The 20,840-nt window shown below is 40.4% G+C and overlaps 1 protein-coding gene across 1 annotated transcript in view; it reads right to left on the reverse strand.

Moving 5' to 3' along the window:
• SMURF2 (SMAD specific E3 ubiquitin protein ligase 2) overlaps positions 1–20,840 on the reverse strand; it is a 72,346-nt gene that overhangs the window by 18,598 nt on the left and 32,908 nt on the right. The window contains exons 2-9 of the mRNA XM_080994517.1: positions 16,885–16,923; positions 15,755–15,863; positions 10,730–10,863; positions 10,464–10,529; positions 7,026–7,110; positions 5,778–5,861; positions 4,082–4,284; positions 1,713–1,797 (exon numbers count right to left, since the gene is read on the reverse strand). Of these exons, the coding sequence (XP_080850643.1) occupies positions 1,713–1,797; positions 4,082–4,284; positions 5,778–5,861; positions 7,026–7,110; positions 10,464–10,529; positions 10,730–10,863; positions 15,755–15,863; positions 16,885–16,923 (805 nt within the window). The remainder of the gene's footprint in view (positions 1–1,712; positions 1,798–4,081; positions 4,285–5,777; positions 5,862–7,025; positions 7,111–10,463; positions 10,530–10,729; positions 10,864–15,754; positions 15,864–16,884; positions 16,924–20,840) is intronic.

The following is a 20,840-nucleotide window of genomic DNA, read 5'->3' on the forward strand; positions in this document are numbered from 1 at the left end:
TAAAAGTAACATTACAATTCCATGAAGCCTGAGAGTATGCATTGTTTCGGAAACTTGATCTATACAGCTGGAATGTCTACTCTCAAGGAGCAAGCCCACCAAAGGAAAAGCAAAACGTACTCTCAGAAAAACATCCCGCTACACTGGTCTTGGAAAAACTGTTATCGCACAACCTATGTTTTTTGCTTTAAGAAGAAAATAACTACATCGGTAATTAATGGGATACTGACTTAAAACGAAAACAAAATCCTTTTTCCTACAGGAGCTGCATGTTCTTAATGCCAGTTTTTAAAGGACATCGGAATAGTTCTTTTTTTTTAGAAACAGTGGAAGGCGGACAGACACATTTGTCAATACTGGTGTTTTCCATGAAGATTTATGCATGTGTGCCACAGACAATTTTTGCCAACTAAGAAAACTAGCCACTAGATGTCGTAAAAAATCATAATCCCAGAAGGGTTGTGTCCAGTTATTGCACGGCTAGAAAGAAGGCAATCACACGGTCAGGTGGAATCTACAAACACATAAAAACTGTTCTGAATTTTTTTTTTTAAAAAAGCATTTAAAAAAATACATTGAATTTTCCTTAAGGCTCACCATCGCTATCTAGTGTCACATTGTATGTTGCACTTAAAACACACTTAAAACATTTTATTTGCAGCTGTGTAGTAGCTGAGCCCTCAGTCTCGCTTTCCCTCCTCCTGTCCGCCCCCCCCCCCGGCCAAAATGCTCTCCTGGGGAGTAGGGAGCCTAAACAGAGCTGCTGTGGAAGGGGAAGAAATTGCCTCAAATCAGGCAGGGGGATCTGGGGCTAGTGATTTCAGGCACTACATCACTAAAGCTCCGTATAACACAGTTTTCACTGTACAGGACCTCCCAATCTACTAGAGAGATTAAACATCCTAACCTGTAGCAATGTTTATATCATTCATATCCCGTCTTCCTTCCAAGGAGCTGAAGGTAGCCTACATAGCTCTCCCCCAAAACTTTGCCCCACTACCACCCTGTAAAGAAGGGTAGGATGAGAGACAGGGACTGACCCAAGGTCTTTTAATGAGATTCATGGTCGAGTGGGGATTTGAACTCGGATCCCATCAGTCCAAGTCAAACCCTTAGATCACTACACCATGCTAGCGCTGCAAGGAACTGAACAAGTTAGCTCTAAATATGTACGCAGCAGGTGATTTACCAAAATTATTTTATGCCCGTAAAAGAAAAAATGCATAATCAACATTTCAGCGATCAGCCAGCGCTGTGCATACTGTTAAAAAATATTTGAATATTCTGTGCCCAAAAAACCTCCCTTAGAATTCTGAGGCAAGTTGATAAAAGTATGCAAAAGTTCCGCACAGGTCTGTTTTAAACTACTCACATGACACAGAAAGGGAAAGGATGGAAGGCACTAAAATCTGATCAGTGAAAAGTCTTACTCCGTCCCTCTCAGATCTCTGTGAATTCACTAAGCACTGCAAACACTACATTGCTTCAGAGTCTGGGGCTGTAAGCTTTCTGTTTCTCTTGCTTTAAATTATATCAGAGCTTCTTAGGAGTCTGAATTTTCTGATACCACTTCCAAAATCTGGGCTTGCACAGATTCATAGATAACATACCTCCTGCCAACAGGCTATTATAGCCAATGTATATATTACTAATTTGATTTGTACAGCAACTTTATTTAACTTACAGCATCAAAGGACAAATTATCCGCTTACCTCGGTACGCGTGGATCATGCCATGTGCTTACACCAGTCTGAGTATGTAGGAAATACACCTGCCCTTGCTGAGTTGTCCTTTGCTCTGTTCATTCAGACGTGCCAATGTGGAAACAAAAGATTGCTTCGTTTACTAATGAAAATCCCATGCAAAAGGTTAACAAGTTCACAGACTTGAAATAACTATATAAATTCCCTTCCCCTCAAGATTTGTCAAAACCTGAATGTCTCTGAGAAAAACAGTTAAAAAGACTTTTGTGCTTGGTCTAGCTTTAATAGCCACATCAAAGCAAGAGTAGAGGTAGCTTAATTTTTAAACAATATATTTCCCCAGTTGGCTTTTGTATTCTGGGCTGGATCCAACAAAATTGTCCCCTTAGCAAAACGCATTTCTGCCGACTCAGCAGGACATTTCCCCCTCTTTCCCCTGTACCCCTCATCTATTCTGGGGGTTTCCCCTAATCCTCTGGAGCAGCTTGGGGTGGGGTTGAAACTCTCACTTTAGAGGTTAAGTTTTCATGTATTCGTCTTATGATTAGATCATAGGGCAGGAGACACACATATACACAGAGAGGAAGATAACGTGGAAACACTGAGCCATAGCAACAGAAGTGAACTGCAATTTTAATGTGGGTCTCAAAGGATTTTGAAGTATTTTATGAACTGAAAATTCTGAAGAATTTCTTTGGAAGTCAAGGGTAGTATAATAATGCACGAGTTAATTTTTCCTGTGAATTTTTAACACATATGGAGTTACATTCTTAAACTGGTATAAAAAGTTAAAGATAAAGGACCCCTGGACGGTTAAGTCCAGTCAAAGACGACTATAGTGGTGCCTCGCAAGACGAAATTAATCCGTTCCGCAAGAGTCTTCGTCTAGCGGTTTTTTCGTCTTGCGAAGCAACCCTATTAGCGGCTTAACGGATTAGCGCTATTAGCGGTTTAGCGGCTATTAAAGGCTTAAAGGCTTAGCGGATTAGCTGCTAAAAGGCTATTAAAGGCTATTAAAGGCTTAGCAGATTAGATAAAGGGGGGGGAAAGCGAAAAAAAAATCTCTAGACTCGCAAGACATTTTCGTCTTGCGAAGCAAGCCCATAGGGAAATTCGTCCTGCGAAGCAACTCAAAAACGGAAAACCCTTTCGTCTAGCGGGTTTTCCGTCTTGCGAGGCATTCGTCTTGCGGGGCACCACTGTATAGGGTGCGTCGCTCATCTCACTTTCAGGCCGAGGGAGCCGGTGTTTCTCCACAGACAGATTTCTGGGTCATGTGGCCAGCATGACTAAACCGCTTCTGGCACATCAGGACACTGTGCCGGAGCGCATGGAAATGCCGTTTACCTTCCCACCACACCTATTTATCTGCTTGCACTGGTATGCTTTTGAACTGCTAGGTTGGCAGGAGCTGGGCCAGAGCAACGGGAGCTCACCCCATCACTTGAATTCAAAGCACCAACCTTCCGATCGGCAAGCCCAAGAGGCTTAGTGGTTTAGACCACAGCGCCACCCGCAGCCCTAAACTTTACCTTTACCTAAACTGGTGTAACGATAGAGGATCATATTAAACAGAAAGTTGGAAATTTGCATATTTATGGCCATACCATAAAATACACTGGACTGGATCCAGACTGAATTAGCCATTGCTAACTTGTCCCATTAGTTTCAATAGGCCCAAAGTAACACACTTCAGTCAGTTCCAACCCATTGCTTTGTACTATAGGATATGTCTCTTAGAATCTCCAGAGAGCTAGGTATTTTAAAGGTGTTTATTAGCCTTCAAGGATACAAGGAAAAATGCAACACCAAAACTGTCTCTCAAAGAGTGAGAAAAGCTTTGTTTCTTGTGTTTCTGCACTGCCTTTCATGCAATGGCATTAATGGTGGGACGTAACCTGGAAGCGGTTAGCATTTAATGCAGTTCTCTAAGGCCATTCCCAGTTCCCTCATATCATCTATTGATACTCTGTGCCATATGCCTCTATCACCATCTGCAGCAAAGGCTCTGTTCGTTAACATGTCTTCCTGGATGTAACGCCTGCCAATTTTATTCCTCTACAATGTCTATACAAGGGATCAGAAACTGATTAAATTAGAAGCCTGAGATCTGGACTAGTGAATTGCACCACTCCATGGTTCAAGGAAAAGAAGCAACGATCAGAATAGGAATTAACAGGATTTTTCTCTCACACAGCAAAGCTCCAGCAGTATACTACACCCATACAGTAATTAAATCACCAGAGCTGGACTGAGACCAGTATCATGAAAGCGTGAAGGGGGAAATCCCTCTCATTAGATCTTCAGAATAATAGTCCTTTGAAGTAGCCTTTGAAAAACAGACAGACAGATAGTTACGCTGTTTTAAAAATGCGTACCATATCCTTCCGGTAAATCTGGAGGCGTATGTAGATGGGTCCTGCTCATGTAATTCCTGTGCCTCTGAGACCTCACTCTTCTCTCTGCTAGCCTGGGATCTGATGCCTGTCCACATGTCGCGCCGTTTATTCCCGTAAGTGGTGTGTTCTCATCCACAAAGCAGCTCAGTGGTCGACCTGGACTTGAATATTCCGATGCTGGCCTGTTAACAGTAATAATGTTTTTGAGACCTCTCTGTTTTCGAGAACTGTCTCTAAACCATAGATTGCCAACCTTTTTGGACACATGGGGCAATTTGCAAACGGGAGAAATCGTTCTAGGCAACCACACACCCACAACCGTACTCTCTGGCTATAAAATCACCCTTCTTTCAAGACTCATTTCATCAGCAAGGGCAGGGAATTCTGAGCAAAGTCCTCTCTGAGTACATGTATGCCTGCAGTCATCGCACTGGTGACTCCTAAACTGTGGGGAGCTTCAATTAAAAAGTTATGCATCACTGATATAATACACATGCCGAGGCAACACACAAGTTTGGATTCCAATGCTATTCAGAAGCATGGTAATAAAAATCAAGGGCTGCTTGTGGCCACAAGATGCCCAGAGCTACTTTGCAGAGAAACATATGCCCTGCTTGTATCCTATTACAAACGGAGCAAGTGGGAGAGCGTGCAGAGATAAAGGACCTGACAATATATTCAACAGAAGCACAATCTAACAACATAATACATAATACTTAAAACCAAGTAAGGAGCCAACAGAAAACTGATGTGTGACAACTAATGTACAGACTAATCTTCACTAAATGAAATAATGGCCTGATGGCAACAACTCAAATATGGACCAGTCCCGATTCCCAATTCCCTTCTCCCATATTACTAAATCACTTTCCACAATGAAAACTATACTAACCTGGCTCATAACCAAGTGTCATTTATCTAATACAAAACAGTAATGCCAACATTGCCTTCTTATTTTACACTTTTCATTTGTGAGGAGCAGGGAACCTTTGGGGGCCAGTGGGCCAGAACCCTATCTGTGGGGCAGGGGTGAGGGGTTTGTGGGAATGGCCTGCAATATAAACTCTAGTCAGGAAAGGGTAGGTAAAGGTAAAGAACCCCTGGACGGTTAAGTCCAGTCAAAGGCGAGTATGGGGTTGCAGCGCTCATCTCACTTTCAGACCGAGGGAGCCGGCATTTGTCCACAGACACTTATGTGTTATGTGGCCAGCAAGACTAAGCTGCTACTGGATCAACGGAGCACCGTGACGGAAACCAGAGCGCACAGAAACACTGTTTACTTCCCCACCAAAGCAGTACCTATTTATCTACTTGCACTGGTGTGCTTTCAAACTGCTAGGTTGGCAGAAGCTGGGAAGAGCAACGGGAGCTCATCTGGTCGCACAGATTCTAACTGCCAACCACAGCGCCACCTGTGTCCCATTTATAAACTCTAGTAATGCATCACAAGTCTGTTATATCCACATCCGACTCTGTAAGAGGGATATAGGAAGGATTTACATTATAGGAGCAATATTTGGGAGGAATCTCTATTCCGGAGATGTGGAACTGAGGTAATAACTAGCAACAATTTCAAGGAATGATGGACTCCTACCAATTAAATCCACAAGAAGCCCAAGTGCTTAGCTTGAGTCACTGAAAAATTTACTGTACAGTGTTCTCTAATAATTCTTACCGTGTTGGTCGCTCCCACTGTGTTGTTCGTGTAATATGATTTAAATACTGAATTCTTCCAGAGGCCGTCCTCCTTTCTTCCCAACTAGAATTATACATTGAAAGAAAATCACCATATTTAGAAGAAGTTTGTTTTAAAGAAGTTTTTAGCCAACAGACACCATAACATGAACATTACATTTGGCTAACTATCCACACTATTTTTATATTACTCATTTTTATTTAAATGTATTTTTACAAAGATAAAAAGAACTATACAGTTAAAAATAATGTTAATGTTACAGAGACAAGCCATAATATAGGGCAGTAGCATCAGGGCTACTAATCAACTTCTACAACACGGCTACTACTAAACTTCAGAAGTGCCCAACTACTGGTACCTCCCAAGTCACAGGAGAGGACATTCCTAAGGGTAGGAACCACCAGGGATAAGGCCCTCTTTTATGTTGCCAGTAGGTGGCATTCTGCATATTGCAGAATGCGCCATCAGAAAGGCCTTCTCCATATATCTGACTGTATAGGGGGCTGTACAGAGAAGGACAGTACTTTAGCTAACCTTGACCCAAGTTGTTCGGGGCTTTACAATGCCACCTAGAAGATCATGAGGTTAGCAGTGCATATATCATTGTTGCTGAACTGACTCTATCCAGAAAGCCGGCGGTTGGCAAAGCAACCAGTTAGTAATAGGTACTCCTTGCTATCAAGGTCATTCGCCCATCAACTGAAAGTGATAAATCTAGCAGCACCCCCAAATCACATACCTGCTCTTTCAGGGACAACAGTGTTGAGGGTAAGCAAACATACAAGTTACTGGATGTGGGGACTTACTGTGTCTATCTTATCAGGATTTAGTTTCAGTTTTATCAGGATTCACCACACACACACACACACACACACACACACACACTGTGTCTATCTTATCAGGATTTAGTTTCAGTTTTATCAGGATTCACCCCCCCACACACACACAGTTTCTTCTAACGGTGAAGTTGCCTTTTCCAACCAATGCTGTCCAGATGTTTTGAACTTCAACTCTCACCAGCCATGGCAAATGTTCAGGGATAATGGGAGTTTGCAGTCCAGTATTTTCATGAAGTTAAATTGCTGGTTGGCATCTCTAACTCCAAAATAAGTCTACATGTAAATATTTTTTTAGAACACACTAGTATTCTTCCATCCATTTTTCATCACTGCAAATATCAGACAAATATGTAAACAGCATTTATGAAATGTAAAAATGTTATCTTACCCATCAGGTAGATCATTGTCAAATAATCTACTGCAGTCCACAACTTGCCCTCCAGTACCTATCCGGTCTCTGGATTGAAGACTTACTAGCAAACAAACAAACAAACAAAGGCCAAAATTAGAGGTACGACAATACAATTCAAATCACGACTGTATTTGGAAAGAAATGACACAACTTGTTGATACAGTCTTAAAAGCCTTCTTTTCAGTTGATTATTTTTTACACACCATTTCAACAGAGACATGATGAGACTGGCCCCATTCAAATGCTGCACTGAGGCAGGATTGATAGTTTATTCTGGTTTATTGGGAATAAGCAGCATACTGGGGCACTCTACTTAATCATTCCAACTTTGCTTTCATCTTTGAACAAGCGGGACCAAAAAGCTGCAATAACCTTGAGTTCCCATGATACATGAACCCAGGATCCAGGTATCCTCTCTGGTAAGAGTGCATTTCATCCACTGAGGTTGGTATACCAGCTGCAGCTTCACTTGGTGACATCTAGGTGTGGTTATTCATGAGGCTGCCTCAGTAGACTGCAACAGCTGCGCCTGTTGACCATGATTGGTCAATAGTATTGAAATAAATTCAATACTGTTTCCAAACATAATTCAGAGTACTGGCTTTTAAAGCCCTATAAAGCTTAGGACCCAGGTACATGAGGAACACCTACTAATATTCCCATATGCTGAAGTCATCTCTGGAGGTACCTCTGCCATCTAAGGTAAGGTGGGTGGCAACCAGAGAAAAAGCCTTCAGTGGTGGTGCCCTGTTTGTGGAATTCCCTCCACAGAGAGGTCTGGCTGATTGGCTTGTACTTAAAAATGAAGTAGGATCTCAACCAACTCATCACTCCTTAATATTTGGGGTCTACCCTCCACTGACAAGAACCCTATAGGGAGAAGAGTATGTTTCTGTAAGGACCACAGCACCAATAGTAAACATGGCTTCAAGAATCCTTAAAATATGGAATCCTCACTGAATTTAGAATTACTTTGCCCTTTAATATGGACTGGCACTTGTATTTTACAAGATGGAACCATATTTAGATTCTTGATCAGCATTATGGAAACAAAGCAGTGTATTACTTTTAGACATTAAATACGCCTATAAGAAGTGCTGGACAGAGAACACTGTAGAAGTAAGAAGGGTCCAAACACACAGCTCACAGTTCCAGAAAAAATACATACGAACATCCCTTTAAAAAATGGCAAGCTTTGTCCATTTGGTAGTATTTCTTATGCCTGAAGATTTTTCGCAATAGAACATCAGCCTGGCAATTTTGTGCCTGAAGTGCTGTAAACAGTAAAATAAAGGCTGCCTGTGAAAGCCTAAGTAGCTAGGTTTATTTTATAAACAGGTTAGTCAAGAATGAAACTGAACACACGACATTATTTGTGGTTTCTGTGGCATTAAGATTAATGTGCTTTTCCTAATCCTGTTTAGATTGGAAGTGAATGCTTGTGTCTAGACCAAAATGAGCACCTGTCCAGCAAAAGATAATAAGAGAAGCTGGGTCCCCTTGCAACCAAAAGACACGCCAACTTTCTGAATGGGAGGCACCATTTGCAAATAAAAACCTTGCAGATCCACTTGCCCAAGTGGCAACATTCCCCAGGCAGACCTGAGTATGCAAATGTTATGAGATAACCGAGACATCAATTAACATAATCTAGTACTTTGCTTTGTTGCATCATTTAAGTCAAATCATTTCACCTCAACCACTTAAGTACATAAGTGAGCTCTTAAAATTAAATCAAACTGTAAGATATTCTGGGTTGGATCCAAAGGCTGCATTTTGTGAAGTCTCCTCCTATGAATGGAAATTCATTCCATCCAAGGACCTTTAGGTAAAATCCACTGTTGTTCTTTTTTATCATAGATGCAGTAATGGTCTAAAAACATAATGTATAATATATAATGTGTGATTTTTCACAATGATGTTGTCAAATAGCTTCCTCTTTCAGGGCACCATCACTTGAAAGCACCAGAGCAACATTTGCAAACGTAACTTTTGTCTGCTCCTATTCAAACAAAACACTCACATAGGCAGCAGGTAGGTTTTCAAGGGCTGAAATATAATGGATTTGATCCAGCTCAAGTTAAGCAATGTTAAGGCCTACTGATTTCAATGGGGAAATAGTACTCTGCTTATCTCTCTCCCACTGAAAATTAATGAAGCTTCAAAAGCATTCAAAGTAGGCTGAACTTTAAATCTCCGAAAAGAACCTTAATCCCTGCCTGATTCATCATCATTGCAAAATCTATGGGTGCTAGACATTTTCCCAATCAAATAAAGGTAGTAATAATAACACGTTAGGGAAGGCTCACAATGGAGTGAAGAAAATCAAGATAGTGTTCACAAACATAAACGCAAGGAAGATGATACACAGATTTAGAAGATTGCATCCAATGCCATCTTTCCATTCACAGAAGGTAATTTAAGCCAGCAGACATTTTCATGAATAGAACAGGGAGAGGCTATTATTCCTGTTTCCTTCTGCGCTCCCCACTCCCCGCCCCCCACAATCTGCTACAGAGACTTGGATAACCCTTGAGAATAGTTTGGGAGGTAAACAGGGGGTTGCGGGAGAATCTGAAGAAATACCGCACTTCTGCTTTTGTTCATGGGATACTTCACTGGATCAAAGAATCTTCTGTGAATACTGGATACAACCTGGTTTAGTATGCTCCATTTCTAAGAACAATATTAGAGCTGGCTTGATCAGATCCACAGCTCAGCATCCTCTTTTCACAGAGGCCAATTAGATGCCCATGAGAAGCCCAAAAACAGACCTGAGTCCAATCTTGTGATTCCCAGCATGTTCCATTCCCCCCCCCCTCCACAACCCTCTTTTGGACACTGTAAACCTTTGTACTGACAGCTCTCCAAAAGGCTGTCCTGCCTCACATGTCCCATATGCAGGAGGAGGAAGAGAGGCAGGAACAATCTAGTAAGACACAGTGTGGCATAGTGGTCAATGCGTTGGACTAGGTCCTAGGAGCCCGGGGCTCAAATTCCCCACTTGGCCATGAAGCTCAAGGAGTGACCTCAGTTCAGTCACTGCCACTCAGCCTAACCTCACTGGTTTGTTACGGGGATTAACTGAGGAGGGGGAAAAGATAGGATATAAATGCAATAAATAATAAAATCATAATTACAGCCAAGTCTGTACCATGACAGCCTTGCCTAACTTTTGCCCATGTTTCGTAGCTATGGCAGCTGCGTCACACAATGTAAGTGGGATTTTCTGCCAAAACTGAGTAGGGATTCATCAAACTCCATGCCTCTCAGATTGCAGGCTCTCTACACAGGAGCCCAAACACATGTCAGTAATAGGGGGAACTTTTTCAAATTCAGATGGTAAAATCTTTGATATTTTAACTACGTGTTAAAACCACATATTCAAATTAGCAAAATCAAATCTGCACTTACCTACAATCTGTCCCCTAACGGTATCATTGTCATTTGGCCCAAGTTTGCACAGATCCAACCTCTGATCTATGGAGGAAAAAACAGCACAGTTTACAATCTACAACAATCACTTAATACCCGCATACACTATGAAGTTTTTCTTTGCCTAAACATGTCTGTACTTTATTAAGTGAGGGAAAAGCATGCTTGTTTTCATAAAAGATTGCTTTTATATAATAATAAATTTTAAATTCTAAAAAGCTCATTCCAAATCAGGGTCTACTCACAACCAGTGTCTTTAAGGCGGTTTATGGCGTTGGAAAGAAGTCTTACGCAGCCCAGAAAACCAGCTCCCTGTTTTTTATGAATTTTCTTGTGGTTCCATACACTGATCGTTATCGAATCTGACTTCCCAATGTATCTGAAATAGGACAAGAATTGGAGCAACACAAATTGTTAACTGCACTCTTTGGACAGTCTATGGAATACACTTTATTTTTTTACTTCAGTGTGTTTTTGCAGCTAAGAAGTGTAAACATGGTTTCCCCTGGCAGAAGAGGTCAGATTCACAGGAACTGCATGCTACAGATTGGCAAAAGCTCCCCTAGTAATTTATTTGTAAAACAGATTTTACACGAAGGAATTTCAAAAGAGCTTTTCAAAATGTCTTGCGTAAATCAAACACGGTCGTCCTTTGGCTAGACAATGACAGTATGTCTAAGTGCAAATGGCTGGTATATCATAGGGTGTTTAATCCTGGGGGGGATATAAAATTTAAGAATTATGGTTCTCCCTGAAAGATGTTTAGCAGTCTTCTTCCATTACACATTCCCTGTTAGTACAAACATCCAAGTATTCCACTTACTAAAAGCATATCCTCCTACATTCACCCATTTAAATTATCTACTTCCCCCACCCGCAGAGCTGTAATATATCTTTAGTTATCTAACCATAAATGAAGCTGTCAGGACTGGCAGACCAAAACCCTGTTGTACCTTCCAAGACTTACAAGGGTAATTTTTTTTTCAAGTTCAGGGAACACTTCCTCCCACCTCACTGCTGCCCCCGCCCTGCTCCACACTATCTGAAGGCCTACATGCAAAAAAAGGCCCAAGATTTCTGTTGGCAGCTTGCATAACAATCAGCAAACAATCACAGGAGGGAACAGTGCTACTGAGCAGGGGGTGAAATTGAACTCTAGTTATATTTAGATTAAAAGCAATGCACAGTTTTGTATTATTTAGTTATTTAATGTTATTTATTTAGTTATTTAATTTATATCCCACCATTCCTCCCCAAAGAGGGAGGCAATAAATTATTAGTTGTCAGCAACATAAACAGAGATTAATGTAGTTTTCTGACAGGTCATATTTTGATTTCATCCACCATGACTATTCCAATATAATTCTATTCAGAAGTCAAGAGTGCCTGATAAGCAATAGGAAAAGTGAAGCTGATCTTGTTTCATATTCTGTCCGCCTGCTTTAAAACCATAACAAGTTACAGGGCGCTAAATAAAAACTGTGCTCACTGTAAAGCCTTTTCCAGTGCTCTTAAAAAAAATTCATAACATGAAGGCATATGGTAAATGTATTTAATACATAACTTTATAAATATATTTACGTTTTCAGCTATTACAATGTTCTGCGCAAGTCTTGTTTGTTCAGGATAGAGGCTGCTATGCCTATTGGATCTAGCTGGTTCAAAGAAACTGAGGAATTGCTAAAGGACACACAGTCCCTGTGTTTAGCATAGGAATCAATGCAAAGTCGTCTTGCCAAGTAAATAATGTTTTTCCAGAGGAAGAAAAACATTTCCTTTATGGTTGCGTTGAGCTTTTTGGAAAAAAAGCTTTTCGTCTAGCCTACTGTTCACTTGAAGGCTGATAAAAGTATGTATCTTTATTTTGAATCAAACTGAAACGAAACGACAAAAAAATGAAAAACCAGAAACTGTATCAAATAGCAGCTAAGACCAATCATTCACTTGACTCTCTCATTATTTATCCATCTAACGCTGCACATCACTCCTCAGTCTTCTAATCTTTGACATATGGTAAATTTGGATAATGGAAGCATGTATGTGAGCAAAGACAAAGTTATGAATGCTAGTGTCCCAGAAACTAGTTTCAAATCTAGACAATAAATCAATATATTTGTTTCACTGGATCTGATTTTCAACAAACTGGTTAACCAACTGTGTTCTACACCCAACTAAAAATCTGTGACAGAACTCTGTTTGGGAGGGGGAAACCAAATGTAGGTAGCCACTAAGAGTGAAAAATCTGTGTTGGAAAAGCCCACTTTGCTTGTCAGGATAGAGACAATATTTCTATCTACAGTAGAGAGCAAGAAACCAACAGAAACTGATTTTTAATCCTCTCTGACAAAAGCTTTTTATTGCCTTGACATCTCCATTTACAACATCAAATTGATCTAACCAATGTCATGCTTGTTTTTTTGAAAAATCTACAGAGGCATGCCATTCTTTAAGCACTGGAGAAGCTATAAAACATACAATAAATGGGAAATAAGAAGATTGCATTAGAGGAGTGCTTAACAAAAATGGGCAACATTTTGTTGACATTCAAGTTGATGACATAAAAGAGGACATAATTCTGGAAGAGGTCCTAGATTTTTCCACTAACTAGTCTGAACTAATTCTATCATCTTTTTATTTCCGTTCCCTCTCATCAAAACCTTAGTTAGATATTACATTAATTTCATGCCTCTTGTAATGCCAAAATATAATTTAAAAGAGTTTACAGAAATCCAAGTACATGAAACACAATTTAAACATTGTTTCACATCACAACAAATCCATTTCACACTTAGGCTGTGTACACACCACACATTTAAAGCACATTACTTTCCCTAAAGAATCCTGGGAACTAGTTTGTTGAGGGCGCTGTGAATTATAACTCGGGGGCAAACTACAGTTCCCACGATTCTTTGCGGGAAGCTATGTGGTTTAAATGTGTACTGTGTACACAGCCATAGTTTCAGTATCCATAAGGGGGGAAATGTTCACTGAGTGCCAAGCAAGTTATTTCCTATAACAATGAATGTGTCATAGGTCAGAGACCAGCATTCCCCTGCAACAGTGTGTTGTTAGGGTAAACATTATTATACTTTCAGAATCTACTGTATGAAATGGATAGTACAGCGGATAATCACAGACTTCTGGGTTAATCGCCAATGTTTGGCAGAAAACTACATATTATCTGTACTATGTTATTTTTTTAGCCTTCTGTGAATGAAAAGAAATACTGAATATATATTCTCCACAAAGAGTTGGGAACTTACAAGAGTTACGTGAGCCTTCTGCAACCTGCTGCCCACCAGATTTGATTTGATTTTTATACTACAACTCCCATCAACTCTATCCAGTGCACAGCTGATGGGAGTTGTAGTCTGAAACAGCTGAAGCTCATCAGAAGGTCAAGTTATGTTGAAATAAATACATTTAAATGACATGGGGTTTTTTGGTGGGGTTTTTTGCATCCTTTCTCCATCAACATCCTTAATTACTGTAAGGTTACTTAAAAGCAAAGATCATCAGCAAAGTCCTATGCATGGTTGCTCAGAAGTAAGCCCATTAGATCCAACCAGACTTACTCCCAGGACTTTTGTCCTGACGTAGCAATGTATGCTGTTAACATACATTTGTCAACATACAAACATTTGAGCTGGGGACCCAAGCACTTAGTAAACCAGGGTGGTCCAACATGCAGCCCTGAGGCCCTCAGTAACATCTGTTGCCCCCCGCCCCAGCCCTAGGGCCTCCTTCAAAAAGCCCGGTGCATTGCTCAGCCCACTTTAGGAAGGCAGCAAGAGGGGAGGGTGGGTGTGTCAAATTTTGACTTCATCACCTCCCACTGGATGGCAAGGCAGTGTGCGGCCCGTGTGTTCAGTATCAAGGTACTCTTGTGGCCCAACTGGTATGAAAAGTTGGGTCACCTTGTACTAAAGCCTCGTGACTCTAGGGAATCACAAACCCAGGCTAATACAGAACTGCAACATTTGCCCCTCTGCTGCAACTATTTAAGTATAAACCGCAGAACTTCCTGGACAATGCCATTGCCACAGCTAGCCTCATTTATGCTGTCTACAGAGAAAATGGAGAATCATAGAAATGTAGAGTCCGAAGGGAACAAAAAGGTCATCTCGTCCAACTCCCTGCAATGCAGGAATCTTTTGCCCAACATGAGGCTTGAACTCATGACCCTAAGATTAAGAGTATTATGCTCTACAGAATCAGCTACCAAGGCAGATAAGGGGACAACCAGACAGACCCCTGACCCCAGTCGGGGCTAATCAGAGGCTTTGGCTAGCTGTCTGACAGGAGGCCTGAGGAGCAGACTGGAGAGAGACTTATACAGTCCACTTCTGGGATATAGATTTGTGCCAACAGAGGGCTGAGGTAGGCTGCCACACATTCATGTTGTGGATGGGGCCAACCAGAGCAGACTGCATTGCAGTGGGTCGAGGTTCTATGTGCCCAGCGGCTCTTTCCCCTGAAGGCAGGCTGCGGAAGAAACATCTGCCAGTGGGCAGGTTGTCCGACAGGAGGAGTTTTGCCCTATGCATGAAAAGTTCTGATATGTTGTAACTGATAAAGTTGTGGCATGTTTAACTCACTACTGGCCTCAGTCTGTTCGCTGCTCCTGGACCTCGCATTCCCCTGTGTGGTGCACAATACAGTCTAGCATTTCCCTCACCAATTTTCCTTCTGTTCAGCTCAGTTGGTAAAGCATGAGATTCTTAATCTCAAGGTTGTGGGTTCGAGGCCCACACTGGGCAAAAAGATTCCTGCATTGTAGCCGGTTGGGACCGTCATGGTCCCTTCCAACTCTGCAATCCTGTTTCTAGGATCTTGAGTCTTCTTGGGCTATAATGCAAGTAGATGCAGAATATTTTACGTATGTATGAAAGAAAATATTACAATAAAAGCCTAACTAATTTTATGCCAGTAACTTACTGCACAAATAAACTGAGAGACCAGAAAGAGGTGTGTGCACGTTCATGTGTATGTATGGTAGCACAGCTGTTCATCCCATGCCTGTGTTCATCAATTGTCAGAAGAATAAAGATACTCACCGTGTCCATTAAGCACTTTAATAGCTACAGATGTAAAAGCACCACAAAAGAACTAGCTAGTTTCTGTGCTTTTAAAGCTTTTAAAAGCTAATAAACATTTACCAACTCACAGATAAAGTATCAGGGGCTACCTAATGCTATACATTTCTAGTCTATCAATCAATGCCCAGCTCAAATTCTAGCTATATTGTGATCACTCCTATCAACACCTACAAGTCATAATGCTGATTCCACTTTGGATCAAGGGTATTCTTCACAGTATCTGTAGAATGGCACTGGCCAGATCCGTCAACCACCACTTTAGCAAATGGATCAGGAAGCCCTGTCAGAAGGGAGGAAAAATACATAATAGGGTGGGAGTATAATTAAATTAGGACATCTTAATCATGAATGGCTGCCAAATATTGGCTTTTTATAACATATTTTGATTCTTCCAAGTTATCTCTTTTTCACTGAACAGTACTAGTATTCTTACATTATCCAAGGAATTTTAAGAAACTTAGAGGCCTTTCAGCTTGCTTCTATACTCGGTCATCTCTCTTCTTGAAGGCATCAAACCTTTCAGCATTGTTGCCAAATGTAACATTGAAAAAAAAAGGAAAAAGAGAGACCCCCTGGTGCTTTTTCTACAATAAAATCCATAAGGCAGTCCATAAGCCTGGCCTTTCTATTTACTTATTTATTACAACTCACATGCCATTCAGAGTTTGCTTGCTTGGACTCGTGGCATAGGTGCCTCAAGACACAGTAGGCCATGATCCCAAATACTAGAAGAAAAGTGGTTCTTTACAAATGTTCTCACTAAAATACTTCAAAGAATGGGAAGACTCTTTCAATAGTTCCAAAATCAATACACCTGATTATGTAACCACAGACTAAGTAATGTATATAACAATTTACAAATTTATAAATATTACATAGTACACAAGAGACTACAGCTAGAACCAAGGCTTGTTACATGATCTCACACCACATTTACTAAAGGGAAGCCTGAATGAAAGCATTTTTCACACTAGTCTGCTGTCCCCCTGTTCAGCTCCTCTCCTAACAATTTCCACCTTTCTTTCTGAGTTCTTTTCATGTTTTGAGATAACAGCTTCTAAAAAGGCAATACTACAAAAAAAAAAAACACAACTGTGTGCATTGTTTGTGCAATAAACATGCATAACCCTTTGGATCATTGCCTTGAACCTTAGATTCCCACAAAAATTGTGGCCATGCATTTAAAATCACATTAGCGCTCTCTGACTTAGCTGGCTGATTACCACATGGTAGCCAAGGCAAAGAGACATTCAAACCTTGTGTAACAGAATTCAGAGACAAATACATAAACATTTACTTACGGAAAAAATCTTTTTTCACCAAGTTTTTTGCACACAGAACTGTAAGAAAAACAAAACACATTATGAAACACGTTTAGATTTATCTACAAAGCATTTACAAAAAACAGCAACACAATCACATGTACTGTATTGCTAAACATCACGTTAAACCACATTTATAAACTATGACTTAAATGTGAATGCAAAGAGTTCTCACTCTGCCGCTTCCCTGTTCCTACCACTGCCATGCCACCAAAAAGAAGCCAAAGTCTGGCTTGTTGGGACATCCAAACCTAGGCTTGTGGTTCATTTCTGAACATTCACATTAAACCATAGGTTTTTTAATGTGACATGCAAACCAGGCCCACATCTGTATATGATTTATTAGAAATGTTCATAGGATTTTATCAGACTTTTTATCAGATTTTATCAGATTTTTAGGTGCAATCTTTAAGATTTAATAATAAAGAGCAGACAGTAACAGTCTGAAAACACCTGGTGTTAATCCATATTGTGGAACTACAGTGCTAAGATTGGAAATAAGCCTCTCCCTGCTTCCAGACTGAACTTTGAATCCCCTGGTATCCTATGATGTCAGGTGATTGACAGGTGGTTGGTCCCACCCACATGTAAATATGGCCTGCATATTCTGAATCTCTTGAATTAAACAAACTGTGTTTTTTTTAAAAAAATCTTTTTAAAATCCCCAGTTTTCATTTGAGAATCAAAACACAGAGCACACCAGATGGAATACAAATAGTTTATCTACATATAATCTCCTAACATGTATTGCGTATATCTTGTATATATTGTAGTTGTGGTTCAATTTTCATCAGTGGAAGCTAACAAATTAGTACTAAATGTCACTATCTGTCCAAAAATGACTTATGTTTGAAGACAGACTTTCTAAAGACACCCACATGCCAAGACCGCCTGAAAATAAAAGCTTCTACTTATTATTATAGTGTTCCATTTGTGTTATGGAATTCATGCTCAAAAGATATATTGATGGTCACTGATTCAGATGGCTTTAAAAGGGGACCAGACAAACTCACAGAGGATAGGTCTATCAATGCCTAAACAGAACATTTCAATTCAGAATATGCTTTATATAGCCTGACCAAATCCTAGAAGGATTTCCAACATTTCTGATTGGATATTACCTTTGTCTCAAATTCTATGCATCCAAGACTCAACTGTGCCAAGTAATTTCTTCAACTGTTCCCCGTATCAACTGATATTGTCACCATCCATTTTGCTGACCAAGCATGAAACCCAGGCTTTATCTTTGATTTCTCCCTTTCCTTTGCTCTCAGTATTCAATCGACTACCAAGTCCTATTGCTTCTCTGTGCATATTACCTGAACTATGTTACTCCATCTCCCTCTTCTTAGCCAAAAATCTACTTCATACTTCAAATATCTGCTATCTTGACTACTGCAACCTTCTTGTCCCTGATCTTGCCCCCGAAAACAGACTCTATTAACAAAATAACTAACTTCTGCTGATCAGATCATGTGATCATCTTTCCCAAATCTTGACATCAGTTTCTCTTCCCCTTCCAGATCCAGCAAAAATGTATTGTCTGTACATTCATAGTTATCTAGAGCCTTAACCAGTATTGGTCTCTCTATCCTTATTTCCAATTATGCTCTTGCCTATAATTATTGTCCCTGCAACTTTACCACCCTCTAGACAATTCAGTGTCTCCTGCCCACTTAGATGACGCTATCTATTCTGCTGAAACTCACTGCTACACTCCTTGAATAGTTCTTTCTTCAAATCCCTTTTCAAAAGTTACCTTTCCCTTGAAGACTTCAGCTAAAATAAAATTTGAGTTAAGGACTAGGGATCAACCCCAACTCACGTCCTCATTTTCATTCCTTTCTACTAACACCACGCTCCTCTCTTGCTTTTCCCTTTATGAAATGTAAATGAAGATCCTCAGAGAGACAATTGTCTTTTTGCTTATGCTACTGGGTAGAGGGCTATGTATAATGGCAATGACAATTGGGGGAGAAGGTTGAATGATTGTGACTTGGAGAAAAGTTCACCAGTTGTTTATTTTATAGCAAACACTATTTCCTTAGTACACAGGACATACTAGTGTTAAGCCAGCAAGCCAGGCAATTTAACACCACAAATCTGAACTCATTTGCATAATAGAAAACCATGATCTGTGAAGATGTACCAGTATATAGAACCATTCACAGTGGGATCAGGTGTTAAACAGGGATGTGTTATTGCCCCAGCTCTATTATTTTCATTGCCAGGATCCTACACATTGTCGAAGGGAGATTCCCCACTGGGGTAGAAATCATATATCAAACAGATGGAAAGCTCTTTAACTTGAGTAGGCTGAAAGCAAAGAGTAAGGTGACCATAACTTCCACCACAGAGCTTCAATATGCTGATGAAAACGTAGTGTGTGCACACTCAGAGGATGACCTCCAAGCCATCCTAAATATCTTCGCAGAAGCTTACAAAAGGCTTGGTCTATTGCTCAACATCCAAAAAACCAAAGTGCTGCACCAACAAGCACAAAACAACCCGTCTGCAATGCCACGAATCTAATTTAATGGTGTAATGTTGGAAAATATTGATCACTTCTCCTACCTAGGCAGCTATCTTTCCACAAAGATGCCAAAATCCAGCACTGCCTGAGCTCTGCAAGTACAGCTTTCTCCTGACTGAAGTTTAGAGTGTTTGAGGACTGGGACATTCACAGGGAAACCAAAATGCTTGTTTACAAAATTATTGTACTACAAACCTTACTGTATGCTTGTGGAACACAGACCACTTATAAACGCCATCTCCAACTCCTCTAAAGATTCCATCAACGGTGTCTCCCAAAAAATTTACATATCATTTGGGAAGACAGGTGAACTAATGCCAGTGTACTGGAAGAAGCAAAAATCACCAGTGTCGAAGCAATGATTCTTCAACATCAACTTCGCAGGACTGGTCATGTTGTTTGGATGCCTGATTATTGTCTTCCAAAGCAACTATGCTATACTGAACTTAAAAATAGAAAGCGTAATGCTGATGGTCAACAAAAGAGGTTTAAAGACTCTCTTCAAGGCAAATCTTAAAAAATGACAACGACAACTGTGAAACACTGGCCTGCGAGCGCTCCAATTGGAGAACAGCCTTTACCAAAGGTGTAATGGTCTCTGAAGACACTCAAACTCAGGATGAAAGGCAGAAACAAGCAAAGAGGAAGGCACATTTGGCAAAACCCTCACCATGATCAACTCCTGCCCAGAAACCTATGACCCCACTGTGCAAAGACATGTGGATCCAGAATTGGAATCCACAGCCACCTATGGACACACCATTAAGACTGTGTTCATGGAAGACAATCTTACTTGGCTACAAGTGATCACCAAAGAAAGAAGAAAGAAGAAGATATAGAACTAATATATTAACACATCTGAAATGTATTTTTGTCTTCTTTCTTATTCTTCCTCAAACGCATGCCCCATTTCTCCACACACTTGCATCATTCCATTAAAATGACCAGGGCTTTGACCTCAGCTATGGTTGCAGTCATTGTTTTCATAGAGTGCTTCCAGACAATATGCTTATTGTCCAATTGCTATGGTTTGTTTCTTTTAATTACACCAAAGGGAGCAAGTTGTTATGATCCATTTGTACAAAACTTGTATTTTCCCACTGCTGCATCTTTTTCTTACCACAGAAAAATCCATTATGGAGGGAAAGAGCAACATAGCAATCTCTCTCCAGGTGCAAACAGAAAAATGTACAACTGAGGTAAGGTGAGAGAAGTGGTCCCTGGGGAAATTGGATGACGTGTTGGTGAGGCCCTTCCTTTATTTATTGCCATCAGGTTTCTTGCCATCAACCAGTTGTAGAACCATTTCGCTTCTTTTACTGAAAGTCCTTTCCCTAAAGAGCTTTGCTTTTTTGGCTCCTTTGCAATATTTTGCTTACGGATCTCAGCTCTCAAAAAGTTT

The sequence above is a fragment of the Podarcis pityusensis genome (assembly GCF_964106645.2).
Source record: "Podarcis pityusensis genome assembly, chromosome: 2".
Classification (NCBI taxonomy): domain Eukaryota; kingdom Metazoa; phylum Chordata; class Lepidosauria; order Squamata; family Lacertidae; genus Podarcis; species Podarcis pityusensis.